This window comes from Dunckerocampus dactyliophorus, chromosome 9, assembly GCF_027744805.1.
Source record: "Dunckerocampus dactyliophorus isolate RoL2022-P2 chromosome 9, RoL_Ddac_1.1, whole genome shotgun sequence".
NCBI classification, from domain to species: Eukaryota; Metazoa; Chordata; class Actinopteri; order Syngnathiformes; family Syngnathidae; genus Dunckerocampus; species Dunckerocampus dactyliophorus.
Genome location: NC_072827.1, coordinates 17,480,255 through 17,503,877, shown reverse-complemented (window position 1 = coordinate 17,503,877; position 23,623 = coordinate 17,480,255). Strand labels below are relative to the sequence as shown.

The 23,623-nt window shown below is 39.2% G+C and overlaps 1 protein-coding gene across 12 annotated transcripts in view; it reads left to right on the top strand.

The window, feature by feature from the left end:
- lrp1bb (low density lipoprotein receptor-related protein 1Bb) overlaps positions 1–23,623 on the top strand; it is a 339,637-nt gene that overhangs the window by 281,400 nt on the left and 34,614 nt on the right. For all 12 annotated transcript variants that reach the window (XM_054788302.1, XM_054788296.1, XM_054788300.1 and 9 more), the window contains 16 exons: positions 950–1,072; positions 5,669–5,850; positions 6,348–6,547; positions 7,667–7,855; positions 7,970–8,118; positions 8,381–8,474; positions 8,692–8,808; positions 9,349–9,468; positions 11,435–11,554; positions 15,041–15,157; positions 17,682–17,788; positions 18,572–18,704; positions 20,658–20,764; positions 20,887–21,019; positions 22,225–22,347; positions 22,465–22,587. In XM_054788302.1, the coding sequence (XP_054644277.1) occupies positions 950–1,072; positions 5,669–5,850; positions 6,348–6,547; positions 7,667–7,855; positions 7,970–8,118; positions 8,381–8,474; positions 8,692–8,808; positions 9,349–9,468; positions 11,435–11,554; positions 15,041–15,157; positions 17,682–17,788; positions 18,572–18,704; positions 20,658–20,764; positions 20,887–21,019; positions 22,225–22,347; positions 22,465–22,587 (2,137 nt within the window). The remainder of the gene's footprint in view (positions 1–949; positions 1,073–5,668; positions 5,851–6,347; positions 6,548–7,666; positions 7,856–7,969; positions 8,119–8,380; positions 8,475–8,691; positions 8,809–9,348; positions 9,469–11,434; positions 11,555–15,040; positions 15,158–17,681; positions 17,789–18,571; positions 18,705–20,657; positions 20,765–20,886; positions 21,020–22,224; positions 22,348–22,464; positions 22,588–23,623) is intronic.

The following is a 23,623-nucleotide window of genomic DNA, read 5'->3' as shown; positions in this document are numbered from 1 at the left end:
GACAGGGCCTCAGTTGTCTTTGTAAGTTTAGGTTTACATTGTACATTTTCAGTGGTACAGGAGTGCCAGGAGTACAGATACTGGCACACAAGCCTAGGGCGTCTTCTCGCAGCTGTCAGTGTGGAGAAAAAACATCATTAGTGAATATATTATTAATTCTTTAATAATAATTCTATAATTTCGGATCCAGTCTCATGCTATGCATCTATGACGTCATCCGTCGTCTTGATGAACAGTGGCCTATATCAGTGGTCAGGAAGAGCACCAAAATAGTCCTAAACTCTTATAACAGCAAACAATAAACATGGTTTTGGAGGCTGGAGGGTTGACATACTTTCCATAGGGGCACTAAAAATGTGACTCTAGATCTGAGAGTGCTGATAAAAGGTGCATGCAGGTTTCATCACAGTAAATGATGTTTGGAGTGCTGCAATGCTCCCGAGGGGCACTTTGGCGCCTGCCTGTGAAGGTGTTGATGATCTGATGAAGATGTCTCATTTCACCTCTCGGATTATGACACCTTTTCAAGGCAGCCTCAGAGTGAGACATGGTGACGGCTGGTATTTGCTGAACGCCTGTGTGTCTGAGTGACGGTGGGGTCCTGTGAGCATGATAGAGTAGAGTGCTATTTAAGCCTCATTAGTGGCAATGTCATGAAATGCAAAGTTTTAAAAATGTCAGAGGAGAAATGGATTGTTTGCTGTGCAGGTTACATAACCATTGCCATTCTCATTGTATTTCTGCTGAAGTTTGTGTGTTTATCTTCCACAAGGATCTCTGCGTTTATGCTTATTGCTTCAGCAAAACCAAAAAAATGTAGCGATATAAGTTCTACACATCGTGTAGAACTTAATCTTTCAGTGACTGTGTGCCATGTCTGATGATGATGATATCAGTCAAATTCAAATATGACATTTGCACTTACCATATTATTTTGTGTGATTCCCAGGGCCTTAACAACATTATACACATAGACTTCGACTACAAGAAGGAATTCATCTATTGGGTGGACTCAACCCGGCCCAGTGGAAGGAAGATCAACAGAATGCGACTCAACGGAAGTGACCTGAAGGTAGCATTGAATGTACTGCCTATTATTATCATTTTAAGCCTTACCTAATATACAGTATGCCTTTTTCCTCTTGATCGTTGTTGTCGAACCCCAAGTTGGTAATGTTTTCTCTGATACAATATCATGAGTCAGCAGTCAACAACCTCTATAACCTCTAAGGCTGAAAGTGCTCATGACACAACAAACAAAAGTTTGAAAAAACAATAACGAAATGAAAGTACTTAATGAATAAAACATTTTTACTGCTGTTATTGATAAACAACTATAAGATACGAGTAAAACAAAGTATTGATTTTGACACGATTTTGACACACCCTCCAACGGGTTTTCTGAACGGCCACCATCTTGGCTGTGACATCACGACGAGAACCTGATTCAAACAAACACAACAATGAACTCACAGCAAAGTCAAGAAAGTGGCATATTTGCAACAATAACATAATAACATTTACTGATATTCTCTTGTGGTGAGTATGATATAACACACACAAAAAATTGTCCACAAGTATGTTTTTTTTTGACTGTCCGTAAGTGACACCGACAGCTCTATGCACACTGCAAAAGACCAGTGAGCAGCTGCTTATCTAGCCCTGGCTTGAAACCCCATACTATTATTCTAAGATTCATAAAATAGATCTAGTAGAAATAAAAAAAGAATTTACTTCGTGAAACTGACCGATTGACTACAAGAGTGGCTAGAAAGACGAGTGTCGGCGATTCATGTTTAGCTAGCACATCCAGAATACTTTCCGGCAACCAGGTTCAAATAAACACGGTCATGAACGCATGCCAAGAAAGTGACATATTCAAACAATAAGACAATTATAACATTCATTGATATTGTGTTGTGATGAGTATGATGTGTTTTACTGGCAGTAATAGCCACTGACAGCGCTATGCACACTGCACAGAGCTAAAGACGAGTGACAGAGATTGTTGATTAGCTAGCAATTTGGCATGAAAGAAGTAGTGCGGATCAACATGGCAGCATCTAGACATTAAATTACACTCATATAGTCACATTTACACTCGTATTACCCAATACAGTATAGTAGATATAATCAAAGAAAATAAGCCTTTTAAGACAAATAAAACTCATGCTTGTATGTGTTGCAATAAATGTGTTCTGGATCTGTAGTGGGTAAGAAGTGACGTCAGGGTCTATGTCAGAGTAGAGTTTTCACTTGGCCGTCATGTTGACCCGCCCTACTCTGCCTTGGCATTGGCACAAGGTGTGAGCTCGTGCACATGGGGAGTGACTATACGTGAAGAGGGACCGAGGGTAAGCGAATAGTTATTTAGACACCACAAACGGTGTGGTCTTTATGCACGCTGTTTATGGATTACACATGCAAATGTCTAATCCATTACAAATGGCCAAACGCATTATGTAACTCTCAGTGTTAGGCACTAAGGGAGTCAAGCTGTTTTTAATTTTTATTCACGTACCCCCTGCGAAAATTAGCATACCGCACTTTGGGAAACTAGGAAGTAGAGACGATGAGACTCATTCAGCTCAATTGCTTCATATGTTGGAGCCATGACTTAACAAGAGGAAAGAACGTCGAAGATAGAGATCTGCTGGAGAGTTTCAAATTGGGTTTATCAAAAGAGCCTTTCAGAGCTACGCTTGACATTGAGTGTGTGAAGATAGGCCTTTTTCTTAGAGCATGTATTCTGACAATGTAGAATTTCCATCTGAGTCATCAGATTATGTCAATTCTGTAGTCAATGTAGTCAATTCTTACACCAGTGGCTCACTTTTTGGGGTTTAACATAGCACTGTTATGAATACAATCTTAGTGATGGTACCACGGGCTTCCCTAATGATACAGCAGAAGATATAGAAGTACTGTATTTGTGAAATTGTTTGGACTGATAGTATTTATGAGACCATTATCCCTAAGTGAACGCTGTTATAAGATATTGTAGTTATTCTTCAATTGGACCTAATATTGAATATGTCATTGTTTATACACATTTTATCTATTCTAATGAAAACATCAGTTCAGCAAAAGCATTTTTTTTTTGCAAAGACAACCATCTCCTTAATCGTGAACAAATTCTGAATGATCCCAACTTAAAGTATTAAAGAAACAAATTCAAATTCACAGGGTAAAGACTTTTGCCAAAGCAATATATTTTCTTGGTAATGATGAGAGAGAAAGCCTCAAAGCGCATCATGTTGTTTCATGGCAGTCAGAGTGGTGTGTTCAAGGCATCTGGAATATCTGCCAGTTGGCAAGATTTATTGGGATATTGATGGCGTTCCCAGGTACTTCCTTTTTTTTTAAATCAGTTTTGTACGTTCCTTCACTTTCTAGTTAATTTACTCACAAAGTGGTTGCCAAAACCTTCCATCTTTCTTCTTTCGCCTTGAACCCCAGGATATCTGCTTAAAGTGGAGTATTTACATGTACACAGATGGAGTGGCTCCTGAGGGGAGGGACACCTTTACTAATTGGCACTCAACAATAATTTTGTGCACGTTTAATAATTGGAGTGCGGGAATTGTACTTTAGCTTGTGCATACACGTTGCCAACAAATAACTTTTGTTTGTGAAGTTTACTTTTAATATCCTCGTTTCATCACACCATTTGGTACAGCAGGTGTCACAGAAGAAATGACATGACTTTTCTAAGATTAGTTTCACAAGCCACTTAAAATGATTCTTTATTTCGAATAGGTAAGCAGACATATTCAAATATAATTAGGAAAAAGGTGAGTAAATCAATTATGGTCTCCCCATCATCAAATCTTGTGCCTAATCATCAAATGCTCTGCCTAATCAAAGCAGAAAGTCTTTAGAGAAGAGTCTCTAATTTAGGAGATGTGCTTTGCACAATTATACATGCCTCAAATAATACCTGTATAGCTGCGATTCCTTCACATATGCACATTGCCTTTATGTGCATTTTAAAATGGTACCCTTTGTACCTGGCCCTTTAGTGGGGACCTAAGGAACCAAATCCTCTTAATATCAATAATATACAAAAATGCAATATAACAATGTGTGACAATACTCAATTGGTAATAACTATAATTATTACTAAAACAAGAAACCCAGTTAATCCTTTATCTTCAAAAATACTGTCTCTAAACAGCTCCAAACCTCTACACTACAACATCGTCTGAGGCACTTCAGAATCAGTTTTTATCTAATAACATGACAACAGCGTAAGAAAATGTAATAAAATACATTACGCTCACCACTCACTCATCAGCATGATCTGGAAGACATCAAGTGGAGGTGGCAAACAAACCCTTTCTCGGGCTGGGCTTCGGAGTTGGTCCATCTTCCCCTGCAATGTCTAGGTTTTCCAGAAAAGTAAGCCTTGGAAATTGATTTTTAAAAATGTTCGACACAAAGTCTTTTTTTTTCTCCTCCTCCATCAGCAATTGGTGGCGTTTTTATGTGCAAATGCTGCAGACCCTCTTTCTCCTGTTGTTTATTGGCAGTTGGCAATAATAATTGCATTACAACCACCTTTTTGCTTGTCGAACTTTGCTTTGTTTTGCTCTGGAAAAATGCTGACATACTGTGCACCTGCTAGCGGGCTTTGTGAGGAGATTGGCAAAAAATACACTGCTAATAGGTAGATATGACCTGAGAATACAATGACCTGGATGAATGAGAATATTCACAGGCATAATAGATAGATAGCTGCTTTATATCTATCTCTGGAATAATAGCAATCATAATGGTGGTGCAGGCAGCAGTGGTGCTCACGATCCCGCTGTAAATGGCAATGATGATGGCTGGGTTTCCTTGAGAGATGAGGAAGAGTATCACAAGTGGATCCGACATTTTTAATGAGCCTGATGATAAGCCGGTATCGTGGAGACAGGGATCTGACAAATTCTGAGCCTGGTGACATCATAACATGCAGATTAGATGAGTAAATTTACTCCCATCACAAACTTTGGGTCATACTGATATTTTTTCTAATTTACAGTATGCCTTTATCGCTAACCATTTTCAAGCTCCAACCTTTTGAAACAGTAATGTCAAAACTGAAAAACTCTGGCACCTAAGGGGTTAATATCGTTTCATGGAACAATTAGAATTTAAGTAGTGAATGGAGTCCAGTGTTTAGGCCAGCAGAAAAGGCCTTGCTGGCCCTGACTGCGTGTTGGAGTCAGACTTTTATGATCACAATACTGAGTTGGCATTTTTTTCTATGCAGCTATTTTAATTTAGCTCAAATTGGAAACTTCCCAGGCAAATGCAAATGAGAAATGAAGAAGGCAATGCAGTATCGAAAACACTAAAACATGTCAGGGGAAGATCTTCAAGTACTACTGTTGGTAAAATGTAAGGTGCACAGCACAGCTAGTTTCGACTGAAAATATATTTGAAAATTACACATGTAGCACACAGTCACCGAAACAAGCACACTGCCATGGGCCCTTTTTCTCTTCTCTAATATGCAAACGATATTTTGTAATTTTTGATCTGCAATTACACTCAAACACAAATACCTAAATATATTTTGCCAAAGGAGATGTGGACATGTTCTTATGTTTATATGATTAATACTTCCCATCAATCATGTCTTGGATGCAGTAAGATATTCTTGTTCTTGTGTTACCAGATTGTCCACAGAACAGCAGTCCCCAGCGCCTTAGCAGTGGACTGGATTGGAAAGAATCTTTATTGGTGTGATGCTGAAAAGAAAACATTGGAGGTTTCCAAAGCCAATGGACTCTATCCTACTGTGCTGATCAGTTCAGGCCTTAAGAACCCCACAGATATAGTTTTGGACCCACAAACAGGGTAAGTTCATTGACTTTGGACATAAATGAAACTCTGATTGCTGTCTGTATTTATGATATTTATGGTCCATATTGGAGCATGTTGAGGGGAGTGAGTGGGCAGAGCTTTGTTGAGTTGAAATTATGTTTTAAATGTTGGTGTTATGTAAATGTGATCTTTTGATGTGGCACACGAGTGAGGGTTGTACAGTTGTACTGCTGTGTGCAGTCATTTGTTGACAGCATTGCGAGTGAGGGTGTTATTGCAGTGTTGCTGTATGTTTTGTTTGAAGCTAAGCTTTTTGGCAAATACAGCTTACATAAGGAGGTGCCTTTTGCACTTCCTTATATAAGCTGGACTCTCTCAAAATGGACAGGCTCAGCTCAAGCCAGCCACAATATTATAGTCACTGCCTCAATGTTTAATGTAATGTCTTAAATTCCAGTATCTTTATTTTCAGTGTAGCAGTTTTGGTGACAAAGAAATGTGTGACACATTTTTGTCTTCATCTTGACTAGGTATGTATTCTGGGTAGACTGCTGTGAACTCCCACACATTGGACGCATTGGCATGGATGGGCGTGGGCAAAAAGTTATCATTGACAAGGAGATCTATAGTCCCACTGCTCTGACTATTGATTATACCAACAAGAGGCTTTACTGGGCAGATGACAACCATATCCTTTTTGCAAATATGGATGGCTCCCAGAGACACAAAGGTAAGATGCAATACCAAAGATGCATGCATTTTCATCCAACAATAGAAATAGTAATAATATTCAAAATTCAACACAGTTCTCTGTTTATGTACTTCTCCAATGGAAAATTGGCATACTCAAACATACTTGGGAAATAGTCTTGATTATCGTAATTATCCATGATATATTTGCTTGTTCTTGAAATTGCTGTAAAAAGTAATTGCCGTAAATTTCCTGACTGCACATGAAAATAAGCCGCACACACCAAATTTAAAGAATTTTTTTTTTACAAACGTAGGCTGCACTTGTCTATAAGACGAAGACGTCTACGACGTTACAAGGGTATTTACACAGAAAGACACACTATAAACCTTGTAATCCTACCAACACTCCTGTTCCTGGCCAGCGTCACTCGTTACCTCCGATGAGTGAGATGTGACATGCTTTTTTTCATTGTCTTCCAACTGCTGCTGCAGTCCAAGCAAAACAGTCAAATGCTGCAGTAATTTTACACTTGACCAACTTACTTAAGATTTGTCAGATCAAAACACGAACACTGCATATGGCTTCAAAACATGTGATATTAGCTTCTATTGTGGAAATGCACTACTTGCTGTTTTGGCACTCTAAACATCATGGGATCTGTAGTTATTTTAGCCACAAATTAGCCGCAGGGTTCAAAGCGAGTGAAAAAAGTAATGGTTTATAGTCTGGAATTTATAGTGGGTGTATTTCCGTCATGCACAAATGCATGCTAAGCCAGGCCAATGAAAACAAACAATTCTTTATAACATTGTGTCTCAAAATAAGGACTGTACTGGGCAAACGATGGAAAGTTGTATGTATGTATCCAACTAATGCTGGTTGATGCATATTCCACACAAAATACAATTCAGAATACACAATGTTCACATCAGCAAATGTAATTACTATTTCGGGAGTTAGCATCTGCTTGACAGCAGAAACACGTTTTTTTAAACATATGTTTATGTTTTTTACACTTAAGCAGCAAGGGTTTAAAAAAATACGGGGCAGTATTGTACGTACTGAAGCGCCTGATATACCTTTTTGAAACTGGCAATTCTTTTTTTTTTGTGCTTCAGTGAGTAGCAATAATAATAAGCAATCTATCCTCTCCAGTGTCCTATGATCATATCCAAGGGGTAATGGCACTGACCTTGTTTGAGGACTTTATCTATTGGACTGATGGAAAATCCAAATCACTGCGGCGGGTTCACAAAACGACTGGTGCTCAAGGGATGGAGCTTCTCAACTCTTGGCAAGCCATCAAATCCATCAAGGTCTACCACTCGCTACGCCAGCCTGAAGGTAGGAATTCTCTCTGGCACCGGTGTTCATTCCGTCCTTGAGAACATCTTAGTTGAAACCAGTGATTCTCTCATGTTTTAACTTTGTTGTACTTCTATGTGTACTTCTGCATAGTGTCCAAGCACCAGTGTCAGATTGCAAACGGAGGATGCAGTCACATGTGTCTGCTATCCCCTGGTGGAGAACACAAATGTGCCTGCCCTAGTAATTTCTACCTGGCTGCTGACAATAAAACCTGTCTATCCAACTGCACCTCTAGTCAGGTCAGCAATGTTTCTTTGCCTGTTTGTCAATTCAGTTTGATGATGTCACTTTTCTGTCCTCCTCAGTACTTCCCACCGGGGCAAACCGCCTTGCTTTGATTTGCTTTATTCTACTCGAACACGCTCTGTTGGTTCTGTGAAATGGTTGTCTATTGATTTTTGTCTGTGCTTTGAAGAAGGCTAAAAGTAAAATAGAAAGGGATTCATGTTGACGTGGTAAATATATTTTTTCCCTCACCTATACTCGACCGGCTTCATATAGTTTCGCTGTGGGACAGACGAGTGCATCCCTTTCTGGTGGAAATGTGACACAGTTGATGACTGTGGGGATGGATCGGATGAACCTTCAGACTGCCGTGAGTGCATGTTGTTGTAATGTTGGCTTTCAAACAGCTTTAGACACTGAAATCACCTCGTGAACGTTTTAACAATGTATTTGTGCTCTATAGCTACTTTATTTTAATCATTCCTTTGTTTGTTTACATCACGTCAAAACATGCCTAGCAGTATATGCATTTCCCAAATTCTGGCAATATCAACCCTGAAATTAAGTTGTAATTTCTATTCCTATAGCGGAATTCAAATGTCAGCCTGGACGTTTTCAATGCGGCACTGGTCTCTGCGCTCTTCCTCCCTTCATCTGCGATGGAGAGAATGACTGTGGTGACAATTCAGATGAAGCTAACTGCGGTGAGGAAATGATAACTATTCAATTTATTTCTGTTCAGTTTTACCTATATAGTGCCAAGCCCGACATGCTGTCTCAAGGTGTTTATAATATGGAGCTCATTTAAGACCACACACCTTGTGCATTGAAGATACAGACTGTAACAACTGCCCACATAAGGAAAGCACTTTTGACGCAATGGGAAGTGAAACACTTACCTCCAACAGGGTGAACAGAATAGAAGCAATAATAGAAGTGAGGGTTGAGGGACAGACAAAAAGGGACGGGAGCACCACTACTATTAATAGTATTATGATTATATGCAATTGCATGAACTGGCAACTCAAATCAAAAAGACTAGAGGTGCTGATACTACTAATAATACTGATAAATGCCACCCCTTAGCACCATCTATTGTGCGTGTTGTTTGAATATCAAAGATATTGGGTTTTCAATTTAACCTTGTTATGACACGTTACACGATACACGTTTAAAAAAAAGAGCATCGTTTTCTGGCTTTCTGATCCTATTATATGCTTTTTTTAAACCTGTTTTCCTCCTAGAGACATACATCTGCCTATCAGGCCAGTTCAAGTGCACCAGGAAACAGAAATGCATTCCTCTCAACCTGCGCTGTAATGGTCAAGATGACTGTGGTGATGGAGAAGATGAGACAGACTGCCGTAAGTTTCAGGAAATAACTTTCAGCTATTTTGAACCTTGTTGAGATTAGGAACACATATTTCTAATATGTGCTGCATAATATGTGTTTGCACAAGCTCTTACATTGGAACATTGGTTAGCGTCATTAATCTGTTCCATAAGGTCCGACTCCAACTGAACACTCTAATCAAATCAATTTTTCCCACAAGAAATAATGTGAATCTAATTCATCCGTTCCAGAAAGCCAAAAAATGTTAACACAAAACACATTTTTATAGTTTTACAATCATAGGTTTAGATGCAGAAACAATTCGAAATGCATATCAGTAAATGATTAATTAAAGCGATAAATGAACATTCAAGGTTACTTTTGCCGTCACTGAAGAGGAGATTTTTGACAAAGACACAATATGGCAGCCAGATCACTCGGACATCACCTTCATTTTTTATCACAGCTGCAGAATAAACCAAAATGGAGTCAAGTTGCAAGTTGCAAATGCCGGCATTTGATAAAGAAAATGAGAAACACTTGTGGCGTAACTATGTTAGTTAGCAAAGTCATTTTACGAGAACAAAGTAAATTAAAAATACAAAGAGAAAATAGTCTTTTCTAACGATGCTTTGCTTATTCAAATTTGCTTACTCAAATTTGTTTTATCTCACTCCCATTTCTTCTTTTTGCATTTTGAAGGTCTACATCAGGGGTCTCAAACTCAATTTCACTGGGGGCCAGTGGAGGTAGAGTGTGGGTGAGGCTGGGCCGCATCAAGTATTGGGAGTAGGGCTGGGAATCTCAGGGTACCTCACGATGCAATACAGTTCACATACATCCATGTGATAACACCACTGGTAGTTCAGTGTTGGCGTTTCCTTGCCCCTGGAAGTATGAAAGTCACACTGAGCTCGTCCGGATGTTGCGGGCTGCAGTTACACTACTCTTTGATGTCCGGTCGCGTGCCACAAGATACGATTTGGTGGGCCGCAAATGGCCCGCGCGCCGCGAGTTTGAGACCCCAGCTCTACATAGAACCTCTTTAAGATCCAACAGTGCAAAATGTAAATTGTTATAGTTTTTCAACTGGTCTTAAAATTTTGATCAGGAGTATATGCTCAACATTGATTGCAACTAACAGCAAGGAAATAAGCGACAGCTTTTTCACTTCAATGTTTCGTTTGCACACCGACCATCGACCCATTAGTGCCATTTAGAGTCTTCACTTCAAATATCATGTATGTTTTTGGACTGCAACTAGAGTACAGTACCACACAAACACAGGGGGAGCATACAGCCTCCCCACATAGAGGTCTGTGGAGAGATTTGAACCCCCAACCACCTGACTGTGAGGCAGACACACTAATCCCACGCCACTGTGCGTCCTTGTCTTGCTTTTTTCCCCCCAATATGGTTCATTCATATCCAGTGGTGGAGCTACGTGGTCACTCTCCGGCCATCGCACTGGCCATCTAGACATTTCAGGTGTCAACTTATTGCCACCTCTATGTCAGTAATGGTCTCACTTTGGCCACCCCAATGAAAATGCAAATACATCTTTAGTCACTCTGAGGATAAGACCAAATTTTCTCAACCATAATCTAGCTCAACAGAGTAGCACACAGCATTCACGTCTTTCATATTGCCATATTTGTCTTGTCGTTGATTGCAAGAGGGGTTACAGTAGGGGTGAGGTGAATAGATGGCGTTCAGGAGGAAGAATAATAGCTAAAAAAAAACTAATTAAGGTAAGGCTAATTACTTCATCCCTTCCCAGGAATTGCAACATGGCTGGATGCGGGTTTGAATACTGTTGTGTGAGTAACACCACAGCAGTGAAAATAAAATGCTAACTTCCAAGCTTGCTGTAATACCAAGGCATCACAGCGTGACGTATAAGAATAACTTGTGTTTTTTAAATGATTATGGTGATTTTTTAGATTTTTGAGCCATTTTTGATTACAACAATGACTACTACAATTCCATGTCTGTAGCTGAGAGCACATGCTCTCCCGACCAATTTCAGTGCAAGGCCTCCATGCACTGCATCTCCAAGCTCTGGGTTTGTGATGAGGACCCCGACTGCGCAGATGGGTCAGACGAGGCTAATTGCGGTGAGTTGTGGAAATCCACTTAACCATAAATCACAACACTTCACTTTTTCAGTTACAGCTGGGTGGGAATGTGATTCAAACTGAATTCATTTTACAGTTGGCTTCACTCGGAGTTAGAACCTCAACACGTTTGATTATTTCCAGACATATCTGTCTTGAAACACAGATCACACACATACTATTCACTTGAAACTAGAAAGTTACTGTAATATAGGGAGAGGTGAACTGCCATGTTTGACCATTTACCAACAAATAAAAAAACAAAGCTTTCTACTATGTAAGTAGCTTTCACATTGTTCCAGCTATTGGCATCTAGTATACATTTCTGAATCAATGATACGTATGCATTAAATACTGGTGATAACTACGACTGGAAACTACTACAGCGTATTGGCCACAGTAGTCATTTCTAAGTGGCATTGCAGCTGGTGAAACCCCTTTGCAAGATGCAAATTTTTGACATCAGTATTTCAAACCTCATCATATGCAGGTGGCTTGGGGTGGTTTCATAAGAGAGGTTTGACGAGGAGGTGATTTGTGTCTCCACCAATCAGACAGTCCAAGGTTTACCCTCTAAGTAGGATTCCTTATTTCTAAATGAAATGTTTTCGTAGTTAGAGCATTGAAAACTTGTTTCTGACCTTCTAAATACAGTTTTTAACATTATTAGAGCGCTTTAGACATGAACTTACACCCCTATAATCACCTTTACACTGTGTGTTGCTGTAAATGTGTTCACTAGGAAAGCAGAATGACGGGCAGACAGGAAGTGACGTCGGGGATTCATAGTTTTAGCTTGCCGTGGATTACGGCCACAGCAGTAGCCTGTGCTTTTATTAGGGATATTTATTATTTATTGTGCCTGTGGTGAGATAATTCCAACCTGCAATAAAACCCTGTTGTTCCAGCGATCAAGTCTGGCACTTAGGTGTCTCGCCGAACATTACAGTAACATTCCTGACACATAGTGACCAGTGTAGAATACTACAGATAATTTACAGCGTCTTTGAATTCGTCTTCTGAATGCCTTATATTTATATTTTAGTTTTTTATGCATATTTTTTGACTAATAAAAAAACGTATTCAAACACGAACAGCACAATTTATTATAATTATTATTATTTTTTAAATATGATAGACGCCACAACATTTGAAGTGTGGTGTGGCAACAGTACGACTGTACTGTACAAAATTTTGAATTTTTCTTGTCCCGTGTCCAATTTTTGGCTGTGCAAATAGGATTATCTGCAGAAAAAAATGTGGGGCATTCCAAATCTCACAGAACTGTACTGTATGTATTCTTATGTCCACTTTGATTTACCCCCGATCGAAAGCTGGTGTTGTGTGCATTGAAATTAGCTTTAATTTTGCGAGGAGTCTGAGCTTTTTTTGACACATACAGTATTTGATATGCTTTAGGCGACTGTTCTACTTTCTAAATAATTACTTTTTCTCTGTGTCCTTTGAAGCTTAAGTCATCTTTCCCACCTCTCTCCTCCTCCTGCCACATTGGAATGGATACCAGTGTTACTTTGGCCAATAGCTGTGGTGATGTTTACTCTGAAACAACTCAGGGAAGCTTTCATTTTGACTTTTAAAAGATGTTCAAAGAAAATATTGCTGGAGAAAATGTCTAAGCATCAGTTCTTTTCCTAAGAAAAATAATATTGATATTTTAAATATGATATTCTGGCATTCTGGCCAACAGTTGCAGTTGCAGTCAGAAGATTTTATTCACTCATCATGAGTATGAATATTTATTAATATACATATTAATTTTGCCCTCAATGATTTATTTGAACTGTTCTTTCCGCAGGGTGGATTATACTTTGTCAGTAGTTGAAATTCAAAATAAGAGACAATTCTAAATAAATTTAAATACATTTGTGCACCCAATACTCCAAATTAATATGAAATGCATGCCCAGTGTGAATGTCTGTAATCTTGTGATAGGCACGGATTCTTCCTTTGCTTTCCACAGTGAATGTCAGTAAAACAAGAAGTAATACAAATGGTAGAAAATTAGGTAAATACACTCAACAAAAATATAAATGTATATTTTTGTTTATATTCTCTTAAGTATTGTTTGCAATCTCTCTAAATCTGAGTAAGTGAGCACTGCTTCTTTGCCGAGATAATCCATCCACCTCACAGGTGTGGCATATTATTGCTTTGCATTTATATTTTTGTTAAGTGTATATATGTGTTTTGGATCATTGTCCTGCTGCAGAACCCAAGTTTGTTTCAGCTTGAGGTCACGAACAGATGGTCGGACATTCTGCTTCAGCATTTTTTTGGCAGACAGCAGAATTCATTGTTCCGTTTTATCACAGCAGGTCTTCCTGAAGCAGCAAAATAACCCCAGACCATCACACTACCACCACTAAATTTTACTGTTGGTATGATGTTCTTTTTCTGAAATGCGGCGTTACTTTTACACCAGATCTAATGGGACACACACCTTCCAAAAAGTTCAACTTTTGTCTTGTCAGACCAGTATTGTGTTTTCCCAAAGGTCTTGGGCATCTTCAAGATGCTTTTTGTTCAGTCGTGGTTTTTGTCTTGGAACTCGGCCATGCAGGCCGTTTTTGCCCAGTGCCTTTCTTACGGTGGAGTCATGAACACTGACCTTAACTGAAGCAAGCAAGGCCTGCAGTTCTTCGGATGTTGTTGTGAGGTCTTTTTTTGGCCTCTTGGATGAGTCGTTGCTGCACTCTTGGGGTAATTTTGGTTGGCCGGATACTCCTGGGAAGGTTCACCACTGTTCCATGTTTTTGCCATTTGTGGATAATGGCTGTCACTGTGGTTCGCTGGAGTCCCAAAGATTTAGAAAAGGCTTTATAACCTCTTCCAGACTGATAAATCTCAATTACTTTCTTTCTGGTGGGGGGCAACCGGGAGGCAATCACTTTTTCACACGCAGCCATGTAGGTTTTAATTTTTTTTCTCCCTTTATAATAAAAAAATCAGTTTTTGTGCTCAGTTGTGTTGTCATTGACTAATATTTAAATTAGTTTGATCATCTGAAACATTTAAGTGTGACCAACACTTTTTCACACCAATGCAAACAACTTGCAGTAGGTTCCTAGGCAGAAGTCCTCTAATTTTGAATTTCATTTTGGAGGAGGATTCCCAATGTATTGTGTATGTTTGTTCTTATTATCACTTTTGTTGGGGTGAGGAAATATTCAAATTATTCAAGATTTTAAAATCTTCTTGAATATCTTTTTGAAGAAAATGGTGTTTTTCCTGCTAGGTGTCACAAATCCTGCTGAGGATGACTGGTAGTGCAGTCAGGTATTTCATCTTATGGTGCATTTGCCTCCAGTGAACATACTGTGTTTTGAACTCTGTGTCAAACTTACTCAGGTGAACCCAGAGGATATGATGATTACACCCAGAAAATATGATAGCAAGTGCACCATTAATATTCATGCTCTTTGAAGCCCTTTTCGTCTTTGTGTTTGTTTGCTCCTGATGAAAAAGATGAAAAGACCTGCGGACCTCATGAATTCCGCTGTGAGAATAACAACTGCATCCCAGACCACTGGAGGTGTGACAGCCAGAATGACTGTGGAGACAATTCAGACGAGCAGAGCTGCAGTGAGTAACCCAGCTCTTCCACTTTTTGTCAGCTCACTTTGTTTGTTATATACTCTGTTGATGCGCAACACACATCCAGACAGGAGAATAGAATTTTTGTGAAGACACCTGCCAGATTCTCCCATCACCACGAGCACCTTTCACCTCTCCATCAAAGACACACACAATATTTTTCCATTGTCAAGTCACTCAGTCTGAAGTTTCAATCCTCCAATTGTTTGCCATGTTTGTATGAGAATAGCGGCATTGTCAAAGTCTTACATGTAATTGGTGTAATCTTTTGCTTTAGGACATTTGTGGCCCGTAGCTGTTTTTTGTTGGCCCGTGGCACAATCTAAAAATGTACAACTTGAAGTAGGATTAAATTCCAGCAAAGCTAAGACAATAATACTCTGACTTTTACAATCAATTCAGCGTGTTTTGTCTGAGTCTGTGATGTTTTAGATTTCTTTTTAAATGTTTTTTGCTACTTTTTAAGCAAAAAGTCTTTAACATTAGTTTGTGTCCTAGGTATAAAATGTATATGTGTTCTTTCACTCCTATGTCACATTTTGTCATTCATTCATTGCATTGGAGTGCAGTCAGCAGAAATTGAAGCTGAAAACTAAATGACCCTCAAAAGAATGCCATTCCATATGCATGAATGAACAGAAAAAGGAAAGCGAAATGGACACAAAACGCCAGCATCAAAGTTATGGGGTTTAACCTGTGGACACATTCGAGCATGTTGAAATACATGGTATGGACATTGCCGGTCAGAAGTTACACGTTGTGTGCTCCGATCAGGATTTTATGCTGCCGATTTTGACACCGATCATCGATGAGTGAGATCGGCTGATACCTTCTTAATTATTTTTCGGGTTATTTGCGTACCCTTCTGACTGTCATGTACATATGGGCGAGTGTTTCCCAGCGTTTTGGCTCTGTTCGCTGTAATTTGACTGATGCTGCACCATGAGCTTCAAAGTGACCATACTCTGTAAAGTGTTTGTTCTTCAAATGTCGTATTAAATTAAAGCTATTTAATGCAAACTTTACATCACTCTCACAAATGCAAAACAGCTATGTCATAGTACAGTAGTGCTGTGTAAACCTCACTCCCTGACGCCTTAAGAGCTGCGCTATACAATGAGTAGACCATCCAGGGCTTTTGGCTGGCTTTTGACTCTGGAGTGTGCAGGGATGGACTGCGCCAATGACTGCTGTTAAATTGGTGCCATGACTCGGATAAGAGTGTGGTATAGGGCGTGAGTTAATAGCTTCGCTGGACAGTGAGTAGACAGCCCAGGGCTTTTTGCTCATTGGCTAGTGCTGTTCGACTTAACTCTCAATAAGTAGGAATGGTTGATCGCCAGTTAAATAAAACTCTCTCCCTGACACCTTAAGAGCTGCGCTAGTGTGCGGCGCAGTCAGATGTTATAGTAGGCCTAATCTAACATACAGTAGTAACCTAATGTTATTGCCATTTACTGATGTATAAAACAAAAAAAGCACATGACATTGAAATTGAACAAAAAATGAATCCTGACTCACCATCAGTACCACGATAGCATGGTTTGATGTGTGTGGGTGACAGGTGCAGCGAGTTTTCCCAGATGGGACGGGAATGGCAACAATGGCTTCATTGCCATTGTGGGAAGTTCTCAATAGTTTCTTCGCATTGTAATCCGAAAAGACAAAACAACTAACCTCTCTTTGCACACGACTAACACACAAACGGTTTGGCTCATTCACGTGGAAGCGACAAGCAAGAGCGACATGATCGTGTGCGCCAAACTTTGACCTCAATGTGACGCCAGAATGAAATAAATGTCTTTGAATATTATTTTTAAATAAAATAATAGCCTTTATTTACAAAATCAATATGCATTTATGTAAAGTTTGATGTAGTTATTTACAAAAATATTTCTCCCCTCCTGCACATGACAATAAAATGTTAATTACTGTGCATGCACCATGGGCGTCATTTGCACGTCATGCCAAAAACAAAAAGACAGTGGAACATTAATTGTAACTAACTGATCAGGTGGACTGATCAGCAAACGGCAAGGAAGGTGACAAATGAGATTTCCTGCAAGGCAAGCTGTGACTCTATGTTGTATAGAGACACTCACACACCCACGCTGGATAATGACTGGGAGAGCCCAGAGAGTGAATGTGATGCAGCTGTTTAGCTGCATCCTAATATTGCCCTTTGGGACATACTCAAACTAAGTGGTAGCAACATGATTTTGGCTTCAGAGAGTTGTTTCCTCTCGATTGCAGAGGCAGAATTGAATGGATTTACATCCTGATCAGCTTTGCCAGCATCCTCAACTGTTATCCCGTATCATCCATACAAAATGAGTTTAATTATTTCAAATTGTTTGATTTTTTTTTTCTCTCTAGCATTAGCACATAATTCTGAACACAAACATTTGGCTCGTAACTATCCTGTATCTAGGGGTCTGTGTTTGCTGGGAATCTGTTTGGCTTGATTGTATCACTTGTTTCTATTATTCATTTGTTTCTTTTCTTGACACAGCGCCAGTCACTTGTAACCACAAAGATTTTGCCTGTGCAAACGGTGACTGCATCTCCTCCCGATTCCGCTGCGATGGGGACTACGACTGTTTGGATAATTCGGATGAGGCAAGTATTTGTTCATGGGGCACTGATAGTAGTCATACAACACAACAATATACAATACAATGCAATCATACACATTTATCATGAACATTTTTGTCAATTTTATGAATATCAAATACTCAAATAGAAACACCTAGGTTTTAATTGGCATTGTAATATGTTGAAATTCAAACTTCAATGTAAGTAGTGCTTTTAAGGGTTCATCAAAGTAGGGCCATCAATATTAATGATATAGTGCATAATTCAGGGGCAAACACTTGGTGAGTATTCATTATTCGTAGTTAATATAGTTAAGCTATTAAGCTAAAGTTAAATATTCGCACTGCAAATGTCATCTATAATTTCTCTCAATTAAATAGCGCATTCTTATTAATCAATTAAGGAGAATTCCTCCCCAGTGCAAGCTTTCAGGGTCACAGCAGTTAAATAGTGTTGAACTCCTCACCCCGCTTTGTGATCTTTGAGCTAGGCTTAACGACACATGAGCCAAAAGAAAATCAGTACCAGCCAGCTCTACAGCTCTCCTTCACAAGAGGATGCACAGTACAAAGCATCAGTGCCACTTCACCCACTCAGCATTTTAAAGCCTGAATAATGAATATGAACAATTAATGGGGTTTTTTCTGTTGTTTTTACCAACTCAAGTGTAAGAAAAACACCAATGCCACTTTTGATGCAGTGTGGGTCGCAATTCCCACATTAAGATCCTGTATTATGTCCACAATATGCACATTTTGATTTGTTTTCCAACGTGTATTTTATTTTGGTCCACATTTTGGCTCACAGAAAGGCTGTGAGGCACACTGTGCTGACGACCAATTTCGGTGTCACAACAACCTGTGCATCTCAAAAAAGTGGTTGTGTGACGGCCAAGAAGACTGTAAGATGGGAGAGGATGAGAGAAACTGCCAGGGAACAGGTACATGGAACAATGCTTTCTTTTTCTGGGGAAAAAATGAGTTTTGTCATTTTTATCATTGTTCTTTTTCCTGATTGCCTTGTCCATGTCCCACATTTCTATCGTGTGTAGAGATGCTTATGCTGTCATGATAATGTGCCCTATGCTGTGAAAATACATAGGTAAATACTAGGGGGTGCAACAATACAAGTACAGGTAGCTGTATCGAACCGTTTGATACAATGGTTTGATATGAGACCACTAAGAATCAAAAGATACTGTAACCCAAGCCACACATGATATCAGTCAGCTGACGCCAAAGTCCTCACGAAATCCCTGTGTGCAGAAGGAATCAGCGGCTCCTGTGTGGCTGGTGGCAGACGGCCTCTCAAGCAGCATACAAAACTGTGTTTTCCATCTTTATTATCCAAATTCCGGATAAAATAATTCAGCGGTAGGATGCATATACATACAATAAAAGCATTTGTGGATGTTAATTTCATGCAAAAATGTTTTGAAAAAGTCAATTGCTCAGTGCACACCGTGAACTCAATTATAGAAATGTGTTTATTACACTTAAGCGGCATTTACACTTGCACGCATGTTGCTTCTACATTGTCCCACAATGCATGTCACTTATTTATGTATTTATGACATGCCTGAAAAGAGTGAAAACTAGTTTGCATTCAGTTTACGCATAAATTACGCATTGGCATGAACTGGCCGCGCTCCCGCATGACTTATTTACACCTTGTCAAGTAGTGTTTACGTGCAGTGCATGACAATAGTGTGCGCCACGCGCATTGTTCACGCATGGGTGTGTGCATTGTCACCACCACTTCCCTCGTTCGTGAGGCAGTCTTGAAAATGTGCAAAGAGCAGAAAGGAGGCAATAAACTAGACAAAAAAAATAGGCATGGACACAGTGGGAGAGGGAATTGCTGACTAGAAGACATCGCTTTGGGCATTGTGATCATTTATTAACAGAAAATCACAAGGAAGATCCAAGAGGCTATAGAAATTACTTGAGAATTGCCTTGACTTGGTCCAAGAGGTGGTGGAACAGTTACCCGATTCATGTGAATGAGACACGCAGAGGCACACTTTGTTACCCACTGCCCGTATTGTTTGCACATACTGTAGGTTGTGGTGTGTTCACGTTGCATCCACGTTGCATTCACATCTAGTTCACAGAAATTATGCTTGCCACATATTTTGAACATTTCAAATTTTGGGTTGCACACTGGCACGCACCCCCAAACAGTTGACACATACTTCACAGTGTTGACCACCAGTTTATTTGTAATGTTTAATAAAGAACTGGATGTGTACATGAACTGTTGAAATAATGAACACTACATAGTTTGATTGAAATACTATTGAATCTATGAACGGAACTGTTGATGGATTACGTGTACCAGTAATTATCTTTATTGCCGTGTTGAATTGAATCGTGACTTATTTATTTTTTTATTTATTTTATTATTATTTTTAAAAGGCACTGTTTTTGTTTTATATTGTTCTAACTTTTAATATGCAGAGCAGAGACAAGTATAGCTGCACCAGATACATTTAACTCAACAACTGAACTTTTGAGTTGAAACAAATATTGGTCATTTTTTTTAAAAAGGCATGAAAATGTATGATGTAAAAATCTCAAACCATGTCACTAAAATATCGAACCAAATCTGAACTGTGAACTTCCTGTATTGTTGCACTCCTAGTAAATCCCAATTGAAGGAAAATAAGTACATAAAAAAGTTTAGAAATATGCTCCCTCATGCTGACAAGTCCTGGTCATTATTGACCAGTTATTTTGCACACTATGGTCTCTATGGCTTCTCGAAATGTGAGTGATTATCTGAGATAATATGTCTCATACAGTTGCTGTTCTAGCCACCAATTATTGCCATAACATCGGGAAAGGTGTTGCTGAGTGTCAGTGATGATAATGTTTATCATGCTCATTTTCAGTGGCCCCATCATGTTCTGTGAATGAGTATGTGTGTGCTAGTGGAGGGTGTGTATCCGCCACCCTGCGTTGTGACGGACATGACAACTGCCTGGATGGCTCAGATGAGGTCAGTGCACTTTTTGCGTCACTGAATGTACGTATACAGTATATGCAACAATTTCTGTGTGCTGGCCATTTTGTGTGGTCAGATGTTGTCACGAAAAGGATGTATTTACTCTGTAATGACAGACTGGCTGTGTGAAAGAGTGCAGAGAAGATGAGTTTCTTTGTCAGAATCGTGCACACTGTATTCCTCGGCGATGGCGTTGTGACGGCATCATGGACTGCATGGATCACAGTGATGAGGAAAACTGCAGCCAGGGTAGGTGTGATGCTGTGGGACATGGATGATTCAGGCGATGTGTCATTTGCTATATGGACAAACATATTTGGAAAAACCTCTTAATTATTGAATCAAGAATTGGGTTGGGTTTTGACAAGGAAAATCTAATGCAGGCTCCAACACAGATGAGAGATGAGGCAAGTTCTTTAAGAATAACAAGAGGTACAATTTAATAAAACTTTCAGGCAAGGAGAAAAATCAATATGACCAGAACAGACGGCTTTTTGACAAAATGTCAGCACATGGAGGACGTCAACACAAAGGACTCTGTTTGAACATACCATCATATGCTGGCATCTGAAGAAGGCTAAGGACTTGATATGACAACACTAGGAAAGTTACTAATATGCATTCACTATAAGGAATTACTTTAAAAGTAATAATAATAACACACATTTTGCTTACAGATTGCTTATTTTTTAGAGTATGTATGTAATTATTTTACAAAGACGCTTTGGGCAATTTAATGGTTCCATATTTTGGGAAACAGTGTAAAGATGGTCCTTTTTTGTTACAGCATACCTTTGCCCCAGTTCACAAAGCAAGGTTCATAATTGATGGCTGGATGAGTTTGGTAAGGAAGAATTTGAGAGATCTGACCTCTCAACTAGAAAAGACATATGTAGATTTTCTCAGGGCTTGTGTCCATCATCTGTGACTTCTACCCGCACAATTTACCTGAATTAGTATTCCAAAAATGCCCACAGTGCAAAACCTTATACAGTATCTTTCTAGAGGACTAGAAGCTATATTTTCTGTATTTATTTTGTATTTCTGGATTTATTTATTTTTTAAAGGGACAGTGCATATTCATGAACATTTATATATAAATGTGCCAGAATTAGCCCAAAGGGTACTTTACATCTGTAGCCGCTGTAGAAGTTGAGTGGAAGCTGCCATAGCTCCAACAAGGGGACCAACGGTATATTTTCTTCCATTTTCACTTTCTGTAGGACTAATAGCACTTTGTCACAGTACTTTTGTCCATATAGTGAAAGCTAAAATTGGATGAACAGAACAGCTATTAAAAGGACAAGTGCTTCCCACCTACATGCCATGAACTTAAAGAAAGATGGAAGGAAAAAAAGTACATTTTTGAGTAACACATTTTGTTCACTTGAATAGACCTCTATAAGAGTTTGTGTTGAAGCTGGGGGATGTTTCATTTCTTTGTGTGATTGTAGGCGCTTTCTTCTGCCGGGCTGATGAATTCATTTGCAATAACACTTTGTGCAAACTACACACATGGGTGTGTGATGGCAGGGACGATTGTGGAGACAATTCAGATGAAGACACAGACATGTGTGGTGGGTTGGACTGAAACAGAGTATTTTCTACAGAGGAGAAAATCAAGATGACATGCAGCTGTTTTGTTTTTTTTCTTAAAATGAAATAGCTTTTTTTTGTCTCTTTTTACAATCAAGAAAAACTTCCTTGCCCTCCTACAAGACCATTCCGCTGCAGAAATGATCATGTTTGCCTGCGTGCAGACCAAGTCTGCAACAAAGTGGATGATTGTGGTGACAACTCAGATGAAGAAGAATGTGGTGAGTACACTATGCATTGATATAAACTTGTATTTTCTGGTATTTATGTTCTCAAATAATGTAACTAAAGCTAGTATGAGCATTTAGTATGAGCCAAGTAAGTAATGTATTGTATGTTGCGGTCAGTTCATCAAGTTCATCATGAGCCACGTCCTATTAACGTTTTGATAGTGATCATGATTGACTGCAGCAGGAAGTTTCACCTTTGCAGGATGGAACTCACTGGACCAACCAATACTCAGAACATTGGGGAAGTCCAAGATAAATCAGGGAAAATCTAAGAGACAGAGATACGTTGTGAAAGCTTTTTGTAGCCAAGAACTACAGATTCCAAGATCATCAATTCAAACAATAGTTGCCGAAGTCTGGAAAAAGACCCAAACTGTTAGGATAGCCAAGATCACCCCAGGAACCATTGAGGCTCAAACCATAAACCATACCATAAACTGGAAATTGCTGGAAGACCAGTGTTACAATCCACAGTGAAGACAGTTTTTTATACCAAGGAGTGAGAAGAAAGAAAACCATATTCCAAAATCAAAATCAAGTTTGACTCAAATTTGCCCTCATTTGCTTTCTGGACAAAAGTTTAATGATCAGACAATACAACAACAACAACAACAATAATAATAATACATTTAATTTATAGAGCGCTTTTCAAAACCTCCAAGACGTTTTACACGGTAAAAGCAAACAAATACGTATACGTATACAAGTACACAAGTATACAAAATAGCAGTAGAAAGTGAAAAGCAAAAAGCAGAGCCTTCTGAACAAATACAGTTAAAGGTGCATACAAAAAGCAAGAATTAAGAGATTGCAATATGTATTACTAAATATGTAAGTTTTAAAGCGTGATCTGTTAAAAGCAATTGTATGTACTTTATTTATCCCACAGCGGGGAAATTTACTTGTTACAGCAGCAAGACAAGTAAAGAGAACAGTGTAAAGAAAGCATAGTGTCTACAACATGGTTCAGGTGGTGCAGGTGTTGTAGAGCCTGACAGCGGTCGGTATGAAGGACCTGCGGAACCTC